The sequence below is a fragment of the Ictidomys tridecemlineatus genome, chromosome 3 (genome assembly GCF_052094955.1).
Source record: "Ictidomys tridecemlineatus isolate mIctTri1 chromosome 3, mIctTri1.hap1, whole genome shotgun sequence".
NCBI classification, from domain to species: domain Eukaryota; kingdom Metazoa; phylum Chordata; class Mammalia; order Rodentia; family Sciuridae; genus Ictidomys; species Ictidomys tridecemlineatus.
This window is the reverse complement of record NC_135479.1, coordinates 98,663,351-98,682,518: the sequence shown is the minus strand read 5'-3', so window position 1 is coordinate 98,682,518 and position 19,168 is coordinate 98,663,351. Positions and strand designations below refer to the sequence as shown.

The following is a 19,168-nucleotide window of genomic DNA, read 5'->3' as shown; positions in this document are numbered from 1 at the left end:
TTGAGTTGTTTAAAGTAATGTCAACTGAAAAAAAAGTCCCATCAGACTATATATAGTATACTATCATCTTTAGAAGGCTAAAACTTAGAAAATCTAAACACTGCTAGAAGTACAAACATGTGTGATAAAATAAGCAGGGGGAAAAAAAAAGTATGAGCAAGATCCATGACTGCTGTAACCTCTAAGGGATCTGCATGAGAATGGTTATAGGGAACAGCTCACAAGGTAGCTGCAAGTTATTGGAACACACACACACACACACACACACACACACACTTCATCATGAATATCACTTAATTTTTAAGTGCTAGAAAACCAGTAGGTTTAGATTCTTCAGGAACAAATTAACGATGAGAATGTAGGAATCCCCTCTGAGTTGAGGGACTATATGGAGCACTGTATTCTTTGACTACCATTTTCCAATATATATTTCAATTTATGACAAATATTTACTGATTTCTTCTGAGATTCCTACTGGCTAAACAGTGTGCATGATCATCTTTTCTAATAATGTGTTTTGTGTAGTTTGTTTTACTATTCCGCTGACTTCTTAAACAGTAATATCAGAACAATAATAGTTCTGCTTACTCTGCAGGAGAAAAGGAAATCTTAGATCATCCTGCTCATATTCATAGTTGATGAGATGTGGTCACAATTTAGATCAATGAATATGTTATTCCTAGCAGAATACGTCTGGAATTATATTTTTTATTATGGAGACTCAGTGCAAGTAGACACTTGGCAAGGCTTACAATGGCTCACGAGAATGTTCTGGAATAAATCATTTTGTTCATGCTGGGTACTGGACAGACTAGTTTTTGCAAGACTTAGAGGCAAGCTACGTTATTACTCAGACCAGTAAGGACAAGCCTCCTGATTACTAGTTGTATAAATATTTTCCTTCAGAGAAAAAAGAAAACCTCTCCTGGGATTTGTGAGGCAGCTTTGGGATGGAGAAGAGAAAAATAAACCCTACAAGTTAACTAATTTAACTAATTAACTCAGAAGCATGAGTTCTGAGAGTCTAGTCTGAATTTAAGCAGATCACTTCACCCTTCTCAAAGCACCTTGAACTCTGTTTATTCCAAAGCTATAGATTTTGAATGAAAATGTAAAACTAACTTAAAAAAATCAAAGACTGATTGAATGAAAGCAGATCTAATGATTTTCACATCTCTTGTATTCGGTTTCCCTTTTAACACCTCAGGAAGAACATCTACTGTACCTGGCGAGGAGTCCTCTCTGATTTGCTTCTGCACCACTCCCAGTCTGAGAGGTCTGGCTTCTGATTCTCTTCATGAGACAGCCTTCTTTCTGGGCCTTCAGAGAAGGTGGTCTCTTCATCGTCAACACCACCTCCTGATCTCTCAGAAAATGCCCCCTTTCCTTGGTCAGAACCTCCCTGGGCCTCCGCAAGGTCAGCACTGATGCATTTCTCCAAACTGCTGACTCTGTCGCTGTCCAGAGAGGGTGTGGTGCTGATCTGCACTTTGATGGCATTGAAGATCCTGGGGTTGTCTCTCTGAGAGTCTAGCACAGTCGCGCACTCAGGGTTCATCAGGTGGTGACAGGATGTGGAATTTTCATCATCGTCATAGTAATCCCCACGTGCTAGCTTATAGATCCCATAGCTTTGTTGGAATGACAGATTGAATTCAAAGCCTCTCCTCTTGGCTAGGTGAAAATGAGAAAAAAAATCCCACAGTTAGGTGGATATAAACAACCCTTGGGTGTACAGTGTGAGTAACAATAGGAAGTGCTTTCAACAAGATCGCTATCTAACTGACTATTTTCAGTTACTTCTTGTCAATTATGTGAAACAATTATTCCTTACAAAATGCAACCGTCTTATATCTGGTCTAATTTTCCTCCATTGCACATGAAGGGGCTTGAATTACATACAATCTGAAGAACTCCTTTATTCTTTAGGATAATCCACATAGCAAAAATTTAGCCATAAATTAGGAATCTCTCAAATAGATTCAGTTTTAGTTTTTTGGTCCATCAATTCTGAAATTTATTTATTTGGGAATATAACATATTGTGTTAATTATCAAGTAACATTAAGATTACGTGTTATTCAGTTAAGAATGCCACAGATATAATTGCTTTAAAACTTTTGCTGTATAACACTTCTGATATTTGTGTGACTATGAATGCCTGTATTAAAAATTATACCATGCTGCCATGCGGCTTTTAAACTTTTTTAAAATAGCGAGTACATTTCTTATACAAATCAGTTTGGAATAGTTGGCTAAAAAAGTGAATGGATGTATATCTCTGTGACCTGAAGCATTTAACAGTATGCACAGAGCTGATTAATTAGCAGAAATGTAGAAAATCTAAATAATGATTTAAATAAGGTAAAATATTCTAGAATTTTAGACATAATACTGTTAGTGAGTACGATGCAAAATCTTAGTAGAATAACAAGACTGTGGCAGAAAGTGATAAAATGTTTGTGTGTGAATGCCATTCAATATTAGGTAATATATTTTAAGAATGAAGTTATAGCCAAGTGGTAGACAAAATGCAATTTAATACTTTAGTTGTCATCTTTGAAAACATTGCTTGTTTCAAAGAAATTTTCTACTTTGATAGTTCTGTGTTTTATAGTCCGACATATTGCTATCTTTGGTGGCAAAAGTTAGGAGAAGCTATAAAGTTTCTATGGGAGTCATATGAAATATTTGATTCACTTTCTAATACACTCCAGTGTCATTCACATACTGATTCTATTACTGAAATGTTCCCAGAACCAGAGATTTACAAACCAATTTTGCTGACTGAAAAATAGAATTTATCAGTATAATTCATTGTCATTTGAACCAGAACACAAACAAATAAAAAATTCTATTCAGAGAAAATGGAAAAACAGAAACAGATGATCATATTTTATATACTGCCTCATTTGTGTTTCTCCTTAGGATTCCTATTAATCTAGTCCAGTAAAATTAAATTAGGATTTTAGACCTACTTTAAGAACGTCAAAGGTGAGGGGAACTGAAAAGATTATTTAATTATTGATGGGCTTCCTTTTCTCCAAAAAAAAAGGTATGGAGTGACAAATTGGTAATTCAGGAACATTAAGAAAACAAAAATGTCATAAAATGCCAACTTCTTGATTAATACTTGATAAAACTGATGTCTGACTAGATAGCTTATTAGCTGTCATAATTTTGAACTATGTAAAAATGAGCAATATTTTGAAGGCAGTGTAGAATATGTTAATGGAGACGCTGACTTGAGCCAGGACATGATGAGATAGTCCCAGGCAGGCTCTGAGGAGCAGCTGGACTGCCAGAGAGACTACAATGTGGCGGAACCTTCCAGGGCCAAGCTGTTCATGTAGACCACATCATTTGGCACACCAGCAGCCCTGCACGACAAAAAGTTTTATTGGTCCTGCTTTACAGTTAAGAAAACTGAGGCTCATAGAGGAAATCCAGCTAAGATGATTTATCTTTCAAAAAGATTTGACTTAGATGCTGATTCCAGAATTGAAGTAATTATCCTACATAGGAAAAAATTTCTCTACTGCCAATCAGATCCATGAGGAAAATATGTTAGCCTAAGCAGAATGACTCGGACATGCTATTTGTAGGTCGGAGGAAGAACTTTATTTATAAAGTGTAACCCACGAAAACTTTTTTTTTCTGTTTTATTTTGTTTTGTTACTGATTTCCTTAATGCTAAAGGTAAAATCTGACTGAGGTCACCAATGGACATAACAAGATATAATGACATCACAGAGCTGACAGTGTTTGAGGAAGGCTAGAAAACATGTTAAAAATAAAAACACTTAATAATCAAAACAGTATTGAAGGAGATGTTAGTATCAGAGTCAAACCTGATTGTCCCTAAGTTCCTTGAGAACAAAGACTACATCTCTTTAACATTATTATTAACAAACGGCAGAAAGTCCACATGACTAAGGGGCCAGTCAAGCAACAGTAATAACTGACAGGGGCCTGTGTATTCAGCAAGTGGGGGAGCGACCCTCCATCTTGGTCCCTTCCAGTGAAGCCACTAAGGGGGCGTGTGCAATCTTGATTTTTAAAAGATGAAGCTAAAGCATAGAGTTTGATCTTAAAATTTTGGCCCATAATTAAAACTGGTTAAAAATAAGTATCAAGAGTCAGGTGTGGTGGCACACGCCTGTTATTCCAGTGGCTCAGGAGGCTGAGGCAGGAGGATCCTGACTTCAAAGCTGGCCTCTCCAACTTAACAAGGCCCTTAGTGACTCTGCCTCTAAATAAATAAATAAATAAACAAACAAACAAACAAATAAATAAATAAAGGGCTGGGGATGTGGCTCAGTGGTTAAGTGCTTCTGAGTCAATTCCTGGCACCCCCTGCCCACAACAAATAAATAGTATAAAGGTAGGTTCAAAATAAAACATGTCTTTGAGTCAAAATCAGCTCAGGCCAGGAATGACTTATCGGTGCCTTGCTGGAAAGGCAGTGACTTCCCTGTAGGACATTGTGCAGGAGTGGCTGAGAGAGTGAATGAATGAAATAACCCATGGTAACCACCCAGCTGTGTGTGGCAGGGTGTTTATCAGGACAGCCTGACTCTGTGAGGCAAGCTGAATGGCACACATGTTAATAGAAATGATATCTTTTAAAATTGCTATCTTTATGTACATTTTAAAATTGATTGATTTGGGCTTGAGGGTAATAAAGTTTCTGAATCTTATGTTTATGTTGCTTAAAAAATATTGAGCTGTTTTTAAAACTTTTTGTGTAGTGTCTTTCATTGATTAGTAGCTTTCAAGAAACTTAAAGAACAATAGAATACAGTCCATTATTTTCTGAAATCTATATCACTCTTTAACAAAATAAATATAATTTATTTGTTCTGCAAAACAAGAGCTTATAGGATCACTAACCTTGGCTAAAACATGAAGTAATTCTAGTCTTTTTCTTTTAATCACATTTTGTCAACTATAATTTTAAAGTAATTATATCAGCTTATGAAATGAATAATTTTTGAGGTTAATACATCACTTAACAGATACTCTGATTTTGTGAAAGAATAAAGGCCAAATATATCTGCTCTTTATATGAAGTATTTGATTTTTAGCTGTTTATGTACAGAAAGAAAATATGTCAGACAAACAAAAGGAATCTCAAGGCTATATCCATCTCTTATGTCAACCATCTGAGATCTCTGTGTTAAAAATCACTTAAAAACACTTTTTGCTTAGAGATCCTAGTAATGCAGATGACTGTCAGAAACCAAGGTTAATTCTTATTTCTGTAAATTAATTCCCAGTACTGACAATCATTTCTCTGCTTGCATGTCTCTTTATTACCATTCTGTGAAGCTGAAATGGCAAATTGTATGTGCTTACATCTGAAAGGTAAACCTATAGGAAAGGTGAGTCAGAACAATTATTTTCCCTTCTTTGCTTCTGTGTCCTTCACGGAAAAAGAATGTAAAGAAAAGGGATCTTAGTTTGTTAAGGAGAAAAATTGAACATGAAACTTTTAAAGAATTAAGTCATACAGCTGATAAAACCCCTGCCCTTTCTTGGGGATGAGCCACCTTTGGGTGCTCAGAATGTCATTGGGTCACTGTAGCAATAGAAAAATTCATGCTGGCTCTTCATACAGTGAAAACACACTCTGTTATTAGATTTCCCTATGGCATAACCTGAATCCTAAGAGGGCATGGATCCTATAAAGATCCTAAACTATCATTTGGCACAAAGTTTTATGTTTGAAAACCCACCTTTTTTTAAAAAAAATAAGCTTTTATATTTCAAGTCCTCCTTTGGAATTTTTAAATAAATGCAAATAAAATTGTGGCAATTTTAGAGGAAAATGTTACTCTGAAAGACACGTTTTTTCATTTCAAATTCATTAGTGATGTGATCATTGACTGTGCTAACCAGGCTGTGGGCTTTTCTATCTTGAGCAGTGCTTAAGCAGTACCCAGGATGGAACATTGAGGAGGTCACTTCAGTGACAGGTCATTGTCTTACTTTAGGCTCTAGTATGGGGGCTCCCCACTTCTTAAGAAAGCCTGCACTCAAACACTTCACCAAGGCTTCACATTGTCACCAGCACTGGACTCTCGTCTCCGTCACAATAGTAAATGTTGTGAGACTGACAGGATTGGTTCATTGTTAGAGCAGGCTTGTAAATGAGTTCCTATTTTATGTTTTTTTTTAAGTGAAGCATAAAAATTCATTATTAATTTTTTCTGTTGTTGCTCTGCATATTAATCTCCAAAAGAACATCATTATTATATGTCCCATGGTCATTTCACAGATAAAATGAACTTGGCATCTGTTAACAATAAAACTTTATGATATTCTTAACAATGAAAAGTCATTTTTGTCTGTTGAAAAAATATCTAAATGTTATCAATACCTGATAAACGGCCAGCTCATGACTGATATTTATAAAATAACTCTGTTGTAGAATTGATTCAGAGTATACTTTGATATTTTCCAATTTCTACAACCCCCAAATAGTGTGATACAAACTGCATTTATTTAACATAATTTTTCTATCAAAGAATAACGCACTTGCCTATTCTGAAAAAGAACAATTAATGGGACCATTAATTCAGTGTATACTTAGATTTATTAAGTGGCCGAACATTGTATCTTCTGTCTGGAATGACAAAATAATGTCATTTTTTTTCTTCCTGGCAGATCAAAATATGCATTCTTTTGTTCATTCTTCTGTTTTTCCTGTTTTATGATATGGAGCAACTACACTGGAGAGAGCTTTACCCTTACATCTGCCTCCCACCCCCAACTTACCTGTGCCTATCCCTTATGCTCATCCTTGGGACATATTTTTTTTAAAAGTCAGTAGCAAAGCCAGATTCATATATGCATACACAATGACAAAGTCTGCCACCTTCCTCCCTTCTTGGAACTGAGGGGTTTTGCTTCCTTGTTGGGGCTGAGCAGGTTTATGTTGCTAATAGCAGAGAATCATTTGGGGACTGTTTCAGGGACTCTGCAAAATAGTAAAGATGTGTTTCTTACTGTTCCAATGACTAAGTGTGGGCTCCAGCATAATCAGTGATTCTTTCCAGAGTGTTAATACTCTCTTACCAGATGCAGGATTCTCAGCAATGTGGCTGGTGATACATAGTCCTGGCAGGGGATTTATTTTCCACTGAGAACTTTCCTAGATAAAACATCTAAGAGCCTTTGTTGACATCCTTGAGTCCTCTCTTCCTTTTTTACCTTGAAAAATCATCATTGCACAAGCAAGTACTTCTATGGTTGCTTAAAACCTGCTGGTTGAAAAGCTACTCCAACACTGAGCTGAGAATTGTTTCACATAATTGTTTTTCTATTTGCCATTTACATTTGTCCTTGACTCTTCTTCCTCTACTAGGCAGCTTTCTCAAGGGCCACTTTTCTGCATTGGGAATGCATATTGCTCCCAACAGCCACATTGTAGGGGACTTACTTTTTTTGCCATCTGATGCCACTGAGTAAGCACTCTGCCTGCAGTTGATGATGCAGCCACAAGGCAAGTGGGTCCAACGTTTGGACAAGACAAACACCGGGGTTACGGTGGTGGCCAGCAGGGTTAGTAGAAAGCTGAGTGTCTCAAAAGGAAGGCTCTGAAGCCCCACCGCGTGCTTGACCACCATGTGGATCTGCAAAGGGGAGAGAACTTCAGACCTAACTCCAATCTCATTTCACTTCCCAAGCCTTCCCCGTAAGCCCACGGCCCCAGTCTCCCTCTCCAGCCTCCTTCCCTGGTTGAGAAAGTTCTGCTTCTGGGCTGCTGTGCTAGGCTTTGGTGGTGGGCTCTTGGGATACACCCTACTGCGCCAGACTCCAGGGTTTGGTGGATTCTGCTCTTGGATGGTGAGTTCACTGCCTGTTGAAATCTCCACCAGGGAGGTACAGTTTACAACATGCGGTCGCTGCCCAGGCAAACGGGCAGCATCTGTGGGACCTGTACCCGGCACGGCGAATGGTCTTTGTCAGCCCCCAGAGCCTCATCTCCACCCAGGAGCTCTTGTCAGCGCAAGGCGCCACTGACACTTCTCCCGCGGGCTCGCCCGGGAGGCCAGAACAAAAGTCTGGTTGGCCCCCTCTCTTGTGGCTCTACAGCACATGCGCCCCTCCTTGGTCTCCCTGCTGGGCCTGGGCGCGGTCCTCACCTGGCAGGAAAGGAGCACAGAGAAAAGGGCGACAGAAGGTGGAAAGAACCTTTCTCTCCTGTTCTGAATATTCCAAATTTTTGCTGGGAAATTGATCATAACAGAGATAGAAAAACTAAGTCGCCCGTTACCGAAAGTGCTCCTCAAGCCCCTCAGTTTTGAAAGGAGGGAAGTGCTTGGCTGGAAAGGCTTGGTGGCGGGTTGCTCCCAGCGGGAAGCCGCCCTCCTTCCAGCGAGTGTCTAAAACCTGGCGAGGCACCTCTGGAAAAGGACTTCACTGAGCATCTTTTGGTGGCTTCCCAAACCCGCGACGCTGGCCTCAACATGCACTCACACTGCCTGGCACACACGCGCGCATTAGGAGCAAGTGCACTTTTACCATTAGAGGCAGCCAGAGAACGACTTTTGTCAGCGCCAAGATCAAAGCGAAGCGCTTCTGCGCAACGCTCCTGGTGAAGCTCCGGGTGCCGTACGGAGTCCCCTGGTTCTCACGCCAGCAAGCTCCCGCCCCTGCGGCCGCCGGCAGACCTGGTCCAAAGGCAGTGTCGGGACTTCGGGAACATCCCCTAGCGCAGCGCAGAGCGGGGCCCGGAGCATCCTCAGGGGACAGCGAAAGCTCTCTCCCCGCAGCAGAAGGGGTCCCAGGAGTGGAAGCCCCACGGGAAATTTCCTGGTAGTTGGCATGGATTCTCGGCGGCTCTTCCGAACACAGCAACTGGTGAGTGAGCGGGACCGAGAGGCCCGCCAGGAGCCCGAAGGCCGAGACGTACACGGAGAAGAGCAGCAGCACGTAGGAGCTGGAGCAGTCGGCCAGACAGCCCCAGGGCGTGCGCACGAAGGCGCCCCAGCCGCACAGCGGGAGCGCGGAGAGCAGCAGGCTGGCTGCCCACACCGTGAGCGCCACACCGAGCACTTGGCCAGGTCTGCCGGAGGCCGCCGGGCTCCCTTCAGCCCGGTGCATGGTGTAAAAGTTGTAGGAGACCAGGAGAGTCGCCTTCAAGTTGCTGGAGAGGCCCTGGCATAAGTACAGCAAGGCGGACGTGGTGCACAGAGACTGGAAGTAGCCCGGGAGCTCTTTTGGCCACTGCAAAAACATGAAGATGGTCACTGACAGGACACTCAGGAGATCATCCACAGACCAGGAAGCCACGAGCATGGACACGACTGTTCTGTTCCGCATTCCCAGGAGGGACACGAGTGAAAAAATGCTTCCCGCTAGGGCTGCAAGAGCCATCAAAAATGTCAGGCAAAAAAGATAGATATTCAGAGTTCCTGGTGAATTTAAAAGGTCCGTAGAATTATGATTTTCTTTCCACAGGCTAGAGTCATTTGCTAGTAAGTTACTGAGAAAGAAAGACATTGTCCTTGATCAATATTTAATTTCCCTTCTCAATGAGTCTGATGATTTTCTCAAAATAAAGCATGGTTGTTGCCAATCGGATGTCATTTCTCCTACCAAGTTTCCCTCTAGGTGTCCCTCAGTCCTGCAGGAAATGGTCAGGCATGGCTTCTTTAGATCTGACTCAACCCATATCTAAAAACTGAGTTCCATTTCAGGCATCAATAAGCAACTTTTCAACATTCCAATTAAAGACAGACAAACTCCAAACTCCTTTCCACAACCAAATTTCCGTCAAGAAAACAAGAACTCCTCAGGTAGATTGACAATCAGTGATGTCTAGGTCCTTTTGGGTCCTTCTTATGGAGGAAAGCAGCCCGTAGCTGGATGTAATCAAACTATTCACTTTTTAGAGCAATAAAAGGATGCATTTGGTTCCAGAGCTGGATTCAGAAGCAGAGAGACTGTCAGGTAGGTTTCAGCTTTTATGGCAGAGAGAGAGAGAGAGAGAGAGAGAGAGAGAGAGAGAGAGAGAGAGAGAGAGAATATGAATATGAGCAAGCAGAGCCAGCCTGTACTCAGGCTCCCATCGGAACCTTTGTGTTCTTCAATCAGCCTGTGATCCTCTGAGCTGCAGGAAGGAGGAGTCAGCTCCAAGCAGGAAAGAAGCAGGGAAAAAAAGGGAGGGGAGTTCTGTGTGAACAAAATGATGTGTATCTTCTCAGCCTGCCTCACTTGAAGCAAAACCAGTGCCCTTGCCAAGACTTCCCCTTCGGTTTTGACACATGAAACTAGTCCAGATACTGGCTCAGGCTTGATGTGAAGTACAAATGTCGCCTCTGAGAGGGCTAAAGGACTCCAGTAGGTACAGGGCTCCTTTTATCTCATCTCCACTTTCCTGCCCCATAACCCACTGGAAGAAGAACATCATCCATACCATTTACGAGAGTAGGATGTACCAGGTTTCTCTTTACAAACATATTGTACAGAGAGACAAATGCCTCATGTCCTACTCTGTGGAAACTGAAAGAGTTGATCTAAGGAGCAGAATAGTGGTTACTAGAGACTAGGAAGGGAGGGAGGGATGGGAAGTTACCAAAATACAGTTAGATAGGAGTAATTCTCACGTTCTGTAGCATAGTAGGGTAAGTATGGTCTCTAAGAATTTCTGGTGTATTTAAAAATAAGTAGAAGAGCTGAAAAGTTCCCAACACACAGAATTGATAAATATTTGAGAAGATAGAAATGCTGATCATATACATTGTATACATAAATTAAGTTATCATACTGTACACCATAAATATGTATAGGTATTTTGTGCCAACCATATATAAAATTGTATTTCAGGATGTCACCTGGCCCTCATTACAATTAACAAGACTCTGGATGACTTGGGGTAGAGTTATATGAGCTTTAGGCTTCATTTTCTATCAATGTCATTAAGTAAGCAAGCGGTCATTTGAATCAATGACATTTGATGTTCATAAGGTCAGTTGACATTATAAAGGGTCTGAAGGAAGGTCACTACACACAAAAGAATTTTTAAGTAGAGTATTTGGGGCACTGGGGTACAATGGTGGCATCTCTGAGTTGGAAACTTTATAAGATGAGAAGTGTAGCCAAGAAGTGGCTGACAGCTGTCATCCTGGCTGGGTGTTCATTACCTGGGTGCTTGACAGTGGCATGCCTCCTTGGCTCTGCCTGTGATCCGATGGCTGCATTTCTGGGCTCAGTGCTGGAGGGCTCCATTGGTATGGCGATGATCTACCTGAATGGAAATGGTGATAGAACTGCAATCATTCCTTTCATTTTTAAAATAACTGAAGTTCCTTTTTGAACCTGAACCTGTTCAAGTGGAAAATGACTGTGTTAGTCACTGTTGGCCACGCCCTTCAGTGACACTAGGCAGTTCACTCAGCTTGGCTCACCGATCGTTTGATTTTCCTCTCCACTCAACAAATAGAAACAAAACCCACAAGTGACATCTAGCTCAGCAGTCTAGCTCTCCCTGTTGTTAGGAATGCACACACCTTGCTGAGCTGTGTGAGTAAGACAAAGCCGGGGGTATGATCATTTTAAAATGATTCAGAAAGTGCAATGATCAACAGACCTTATTTTGAATGCTTTCAGAGTTCTGATGCATGCCATGTCATTTCTTCTTGCAGATCTTATTCCTTTTTCAAAAAAATTTTTATTTGTTTTAATTAGTTATACATGACGGTAGAGTGCACTTTGATACATCATATATAATGGAGTATAATTTCTCATTCTTCTGGTTGTATATGATGTAGAATCACACTGGTCTTATAGTTGCATATACACATAGGGTAATAAGGTCTGATTCATTCTACTGTCATTTCTACCCCCAAACCCCCTCCCCTCCCTTCACTCCCCTCTACCTAAAGTAACTCTTTTCTTTTCTGGCTTCCCCCTTATTGTGAATTAACATTCACATATCAGAGAAAACATTTAGCCATTGGTTTTTTTTGGCATTGGCTTATTTTGCTTAGCTTGATATTCTCTATCTCCATCCATTTACCAGCAAATGCCATAATTTCATTCTTAAAGGCTGAGTAATACTCCATCATATATATATCATATACTCCATCATATATATATATGATTGTGTATTATATATAATTTATTTTTATCCGTTCATCTGTGGAAGGAAGCTTGGTTCCATAGTTAAGCTATTGTGAGTTGAGCTGCTATAAACATTGATGTGGCTGCATCATGTAATATGCTGATTTTAAGTCCTTTGAGTGTAAACTGAGAAGTGGAATAACTAGATCAAATGGTGGTTCCAATCCAAGTTTTCTGAGGAATCTCCATGCCACTTTCCATTCTTATTCCTTCTTGTCAGAGCAAAACTATCTTTCTTCAGGATGGTATTTAATATGGAATCTTCAATTGGTTTGGATAATAAATATCATGTTGTTAAGATATAATTAGTTAATAGTTATAATTAGTTAAAATAAGATATAATTAGTTAATAGTGGCTGCAGTATAATTTCTGATCTGGAAGACCCCCTCTATTATTACCATCATTTCTAGATTTTCTTTTAAATATAAATTTGGAAGAGACACCTAACTACCATGCTTCTCTGGTCTCCACGATATTCCCGAAGAGTCAAGAATGCTGAACACACCTGCAGAGGTTGGCCTCGGAACTGCAGCCAGGAGGGAGTTAGAACAGATAGCAGAGTTTGACTTCAGGCCTGCCCTTGCTGGGTGGGAAACTAAGGCAAAAATTCTCATATTTTCTCTGACCGTTTCTGCGTTCAAGGGGTTTGATTAGTTTATTTTTAGAGAACTTTCTAGTTCTGAATTGGATGATTTTTTTTAAGTTCAGGTTAACCTTATCTTAATTTTCTTTCTGCCTACTTCACAATAATCAAAACTGTCATCTAATAGGAGGTGGAGCTTAAGAGCCATTGCTCTGCGTTTGCATATCTTCTCTTTCTCTTTCCCTGCTCTGACCCCAAGGGTGCCTGTCAGGGTGAGGATGGTAGGAGTCAAGCAGCCTGCCATGTTGGCCAGCTCAGGGATCTTGGCCACCCTGAGAATCTGTGTGGACCTGGGAAGGCTCTGTATGAGTGGAAAGTCACGTGCGGTATGTTACCACTGAGCTTGGGCAGTGGCTCTTATTGGTGGTTATTACTGGTGGTTATTACTGGCGTCCTAGCTTATCCTAGTATAATTAGGTGCCCCTGTTGCATAGGTGAGGAAACGGAGGAAAGAAAAGGCTAATTAATTTGTCCCCAGTCACATAGTTAGTCAAGTGGTGTAGCCAGATTTTAGAACTGTGGTTGGGCTTTACATTCTTAATTACAACAGATGCATTTCCTAATAATTTCTTCTTAGTGCTGCCTCCTCAGAGATACATCCAGTGGATGCTGATTATCATCTGCTTTGTTGCAAAGCATGTTTGCAATGTTTCATTTTCCAGAATTTTAATTTATAATGATTTACCAACCTTTATAATTTATAATTCATTATGTTTATATAATACATAAATGTATATGTTTTATAATGTATTATATGTATTATAACGATTTATATGCATTAGAAAAATGATGCATTATAAAACTTTTATGCTTAGTTTTACATAATTTTATACTTCATGTATTATAAAACATAAAAGTTTGAAGTTAATCATGAAAGTACAACACTTTTCTATTTCTAGAAATATAGCACTATGCAGTCAAAGCATTTTATAATACTGGTCCAATTTAAGACTCATACTAACTTATCTGAAACATTTAATGAATAATCTCATAAATTATCATGAGATAATTATCTACATATATACAATTATCTACATGTTTATATATGTACAGGTAACATAAAATATAAGTATATAATAAACATAAGTAATATACAGTTGTATATGCAATGATGTATAACATAGAGTTTTATGTAAAGAAGATAAAACTGTGTACCTATCTGGATCATATAACAGGTACTCTTGCTCTGCTGCCAAAGAAGTGACTGGCACTTTGCATAAGAGAGCCCAAACGCTGTAATTTATTTTACTACTCTTCAACATCTTATTAGAAACCTACAGTTTCTTAATACTGTGTAATTACCACAAGGCCATGTTTTAACTTGGCTCTGAGTCAGAGAGATTAACTTTGTGAATATAACCTATAGTGAAGTGATAAATTCATTGTCAAGCCAAAATAGCCCTTGACATTTATGGGGATTGTTTCAAAGGTCTCAAAGGGGAAATTCCATATTTTTAGCCTATTTCATGGAAAACACACACAAAAAGTCAGAGGTATGCATATATGTACACATGTGTGTGTGCATGCATGTAAATGTGAAAGGGCTGTTGCTGGTGGTCTGTTTTACTTACTCTAGACCTAGACCTTGACTATAGTCAACCTAGCCATATGTTAAAGACAATTATCTAGAGGAGACTTTTTTTTGGAGATCTGTATGAAGCCATTGAATGGATTAGGAGTGGCAGAACCCATCCCATAGATTGAAAATATAAATAATATACATTCATCCTATACATAATTATATACAATAATTATGTATAGGATAAATTTGTATCTAAATTTCAGAAATGTGCATTAATGACAAACAGAATACTACAGTTCCCGCCCTTATGAATCTTGTAGTCTAATAGTTTTGTGAGCTATTTTCTTCCTTCAGTTCTGTCTTTGAAAATTACCTTTCTTCCCAAGGGATCCAATTCAATAAATGTTTAATGCTTGGGATGTGATCATTCTGGGAAAAATGGAAGGACCAAGCTTTAAATTAGTAATGAGGCACTGCAGGTGAGATCTCTGCCCCTGACTTTGACAAGGTGCATTGGAGCCACAAAGTTTCAAAGAAATGCTCCCTATGTCTCTGTATCTGAAGGATAGAATGCATCTGAAGGATAGAATGCTACTGTGAACTACTTTCTATCACCGTAAATGATGTGCAAGGGATTCTCATTTTTTTTTTTATTTCTTCTGATTAGGGAGCTGGTGAAAATTCTCAGAGCTGGGAGAACAGTTCTTGGCTCTGGTCTGATCCAACTTTCTCTTTGTCTTGCATGGTCCATGTTACCCTGCTTCTTGGTTATTGGGAGACATTTCTACTCATTGTTCCTGTCTCATTCCAGGGATGCAAAGTATGACTTCCTTTGAAATGAAGGTTTTTTTTTTTGGTTTTGTTTTGTTTTGTTTTTAGCATTTTCAGATATATCTCAGTGGATAATCTGTAATTGCTCAAAGTTAGCTCCAGGTATCAAATCTTCATCAGCCGCATTCTCAAAGATAGTGGGTGCTCTGATTCTTTGTGGAAAGAATGCCCCTCATTACCCTGGAAGGCAGCTGGTCTGCATTCAGTGCTGTAGCTTTGTTTTCTGTGCCCTCTTGGAACATCCTTATCTTGACCTGGGGACCGCAGTAACTGGAAGTACATTTTATCTGATGTCTTTTGGCAGGAAAAATAATTTTCTTATTGAGGTTCCAGCTTCTCTGGCTAAGTATAAATAACAATGACTTTGAAAGGTTTCTTGGTTTTATTTTAGGGCTTGTCAAACTACAGTCTGTTTTGGTAAGGAAGGTTTTAAGGGGACATGGTCACACCCATTCATTTACCTCTTTCAATGGCTGCTTTAAGTCACAACAGAATTCAACTATGAGTGGTTTTAAAAGAGTCCGTGTGAGCCAGGGATCCAATAGCACTTACTATGTAAAAGCACGTACTAGCTGGCCCATTGAAAAGACCCTTGGTTTACCTGGAAGAGAATTTCAGAGTTAACTCATTTCTGAATGGTAGAATATTTGGATCATTTGTGAGAGTTAGATGCATTTTGTATCTTTTTAATTTAGGTAGTATATTGTATTATATAACCAATGATATGTTACACTTATAAAAATGATATATAATAATTGATAATAACATCAATAGCAACAAACCATTACAACAGCTAACATTTTCTAGCTGTTTATAATATCCTGGGAGTTCTCCTAAGCTATTTACATCTATTAACTAATTTAATTTTGCAATCTTACCACATGAACACGAGGTTTGGCTGGTTTTCCAGACATAAGACCCGACGTACAGAGAAAGTAAAGTGCCGCACATCACACAACTGGGGTGGAGGGACTGGGCTTTGAGCCTGGTGATCCAGAGGCATATTCCAGCTCACAGAGGCAGGGTGCATGTGCCATATGGTCTACCCTGGTCTCCAGATCTCTTGAGAAGGCAGAGGCAAACATCCCGTCAGCCTCAACAAATCAGAGGAAGTGCTGGGAAAGAGAATTTGTGGAGACTATACACATCCTTTATCAGGAACCCTGAGATGCAGAAGGCCTCCCATCCCGCTTTTTCTTTTTCCTATTGAGTATCACTGAGCTCCAAAGACTATAGAAATGACCTCCGAAGCTCCTACATCCCCAGGGGAAGTAAAAGTTCCCTCCCAACCCTACAGCTGAGAAGCCAGAGCATGAGAACAAAATCACTTCTTGAAGAGGAGCCTAGAGGCAGCCACTGGAGTGGAAATGGGAATCCTCTTTGCTCTCCTTGTTCCTTATCTGCTCATCCAGGAAGGAGCTTCTCTGGGCTATGCTGAGAAGTGCCTGGGATTGGGGAGTACGGAGAGGGAATGTGATTTACTTATGAAGGATTTTAGAATCTTGAATGAAAGAGAAACTTTCTAGAGGCCCAGGAGAAAGAGCCCTGCAGAGAGGAGGCACCCAGTGGCCATTCTCCAGTCACTGGGCGGAGCTGGCCTCTGCCCACCTGAGGATGTTTCCAGTTTCCTCTGGCTTGCTCTTGGCCCATCCCCAAGCCACTTTGCCTCACCTGTGGTCCAGTTCCTCCCCTCCATACACTGGAAAATAACAACCATCCTGAGGCACTTTAAAGGGCTACTAGGAACCTTCCTAAGAGCCTAGGAGAAGTAACCCTAATTTCTGACTCATTTGTCTCCGTTAGCAACAGTTTGGCTTCTGAGTGCCCAGGCCGGCGACAAGGAGAGACCCCGCTGTCATGTACTGAGTGCTCCCTTTCTCCACCTCTGGTGAGTATCAGAGTCCCAGAGTCACTGTCCCTCCCTCACCAGTTTTCCTTAGATGTTCAGGTTAACAGACTGCAATGAAAAGGAGCCGGTGGGGGCCAAGAAACAGCCCCAGAGCTTCTGACAAAACACAAACTCTCTGCCTGTGGAATGGCATCTGTCAGCCTCCTCCAGCACCTGACAGCCTCCCCCAGCACCTGCAGCCATGCTCTTCTTGCTTTCCAGGAATGCGGCGGCTCTCTTAGATCCCCATGTCAATGACATCCTACAGCCTGTGTCTCACTGAGCTGATGTCCTTGAAGCCCACCCGTGTTGCAGCACGTGACTACATTCCTCCATTGCAAGACGAAATGATGCTCCACTGCATGTCCACACCATGCTTTGCTGGTCCACTTGTCTGTGATGGACATTGGCTGGTGTCCCCCTCTTGGTTGCTGGGCACTGTGTTGTCAGGAAGGCACAGACACTGCTTCCTGGCTCGGCTTCTGCTGGTTTTGCATCTACACTCAGAAGTGAGATTGCTGGACCGTGGGTCCTGCTTCTCTCTTTCTGATGAGTTGTCCTCATGTTTTCTCTAATGGCACCATTGGAACTCACACCAGCGGTGGACGGGGACTCCAGGTCATCCTCACCCTCACCAACACTTCTTTTCTGAAAATAGAAGACACTGATATTACTTTTACATTTAGATTTTTACCTGCTGAATTTATTGTGGCATAAGAAATTTAAAAAGAAGGTCACTTTACTTTTATTGCCCAAGTAGCTATCCAGTTGCTCCAATGTAATTTCATGTCATCTGTTGTTTCCCAACTGCTTTGATATGATGTCTTTAATACAGTACAATTTCCCAAATTAATTGTGTTTATTTGCAAGTCTCACTTCTGACTCAAAGATCATTTTCTATTATTTCCTTTCTAATGAAATAAGACTTCAATAAATCCCACTGAAATACAGTATGAATATCTGAAAATGTAGAAATGACGAGAACATACACATCCATAAATTTCGTAGAGTGAATTTACCTGTTTCAACAGCATTTGATGAAAAGAAACACAAGGTTAGAGTGTCATACGTCCTTTGTGTCCCTTCCAGGTACTACATCTCCCTGCTCAGAAAGACAAAGAATGGACAACAGTCATGTTTTTTAATATAACAGCTTGTTCTTTGTCTTCAGTGTATATAGCATTCAAATTCATTAACACTTCACTATTTATTTATCAGTTTAACCACGGATGAACATTTGTGTTATTGCCACTTTAGAGCTATTACAAACAAATGTTTGTAAATTTTATCCTGCTTGCAAAGTAATTCCTTTCTTGACAGAACACATGAGATTCCTGGTTTAGAAAGAAGAATGCAACCGCAGTAGCCAGAAAACTATTATTTCATATTGCTAATATCCCAAGCCCAAATTGCACATGCATAGGGTCAGGTAACACCTGCACAAATGGTGGCTGTGTTACAAGAGAGCAATCATGAGCTGAGGGAATGCAAATAATTCACGAGGGGCATAGGCGTTCCTGTTCTGGACTGTGAAGGGAGAAGCTCTCTGTCCTCCAAAGCTGTGAACAATCCTGCCCTTTACCTTGGAAGAAGATAGTTTCTTTATTTTCCAAAGCTGTTTGCAATAAAAACAACAGTGAAAAGAGAATCTAGACATGAGATACCGATGGAGAACTCCTGTCCCCAGGAACAGGACATGGCATCTACCATTACAATTAGAGTTTAACATGTTCCTGGAGGTCCTAGTCAGGGCTGCGAGGAAAATAGAAATAAGAGTTGGGAAGCGATAGAAGTAAAGAAAGAAATCCATCATAACTTGTAGATGATATGATCATACACATAAGAGCAAAAAGAATCTACAGACTAATGATTACACCCCAAACAAATTTCAATTCTGGGGTATAAGATAGATTTTTAAAATCAGTAGCAGAAACAACCTACTAGAAAATCTAATAAAAATACTATTTTTCATGATTTTATTCCTTGAAGCACTAAAAATTACAAAGAATCCAAGGAATTAATTTAACCAGGAACCTCAATACTTACTTTGAATAATAAAAGTGCATAAATATGATCTAAGTAAATGGAGAGATATTCCATGGTTCTAGGTAAAGTAACTTAATATTGAAGTAATATTATTTCTAAGTTTATC

The 19,168-nt window shown here is 40.1% G+C and overlaps 1 protein-coding gene across 1 annotated transcript in view; it reads right to left on the bottom strand.

The window, feature by feature from the left end:
• Nucleotides 1-10,127, bottom strand: part of Gpr149 (G protein-coupled receptor 149) — a 76,865-nt gene extending 66,738 nt beyond the window's left edge. Inside the window, exons 1-3 of the mRNA XM_005325693.4 lie at nucleotides 8,529-10,127; nucleotides 7,444-7,636; nucleotides 1,226-1,674 (exon numbers count right to left, since the gene is read on the bottom strand). Of these exons, the coding sequence (XP_005325750.1) occupies nucleotides 1,226-1,674; nucleotides 7,444-7,636; nucleotides 8,529-9,509 (1,623 nt within the window). The 5' untranslated portion in view covers nucleotides 9,510-10,127. The remainder of the gene's footprint in view (nucleotides 1-1,225; nucleotides 1,675-7,443; nucleotides 7,637-8,528) is intronic.
• Between the last annotated feature and the right edge of the window lie 9,041 nt (nucleotides 10,128-19,168).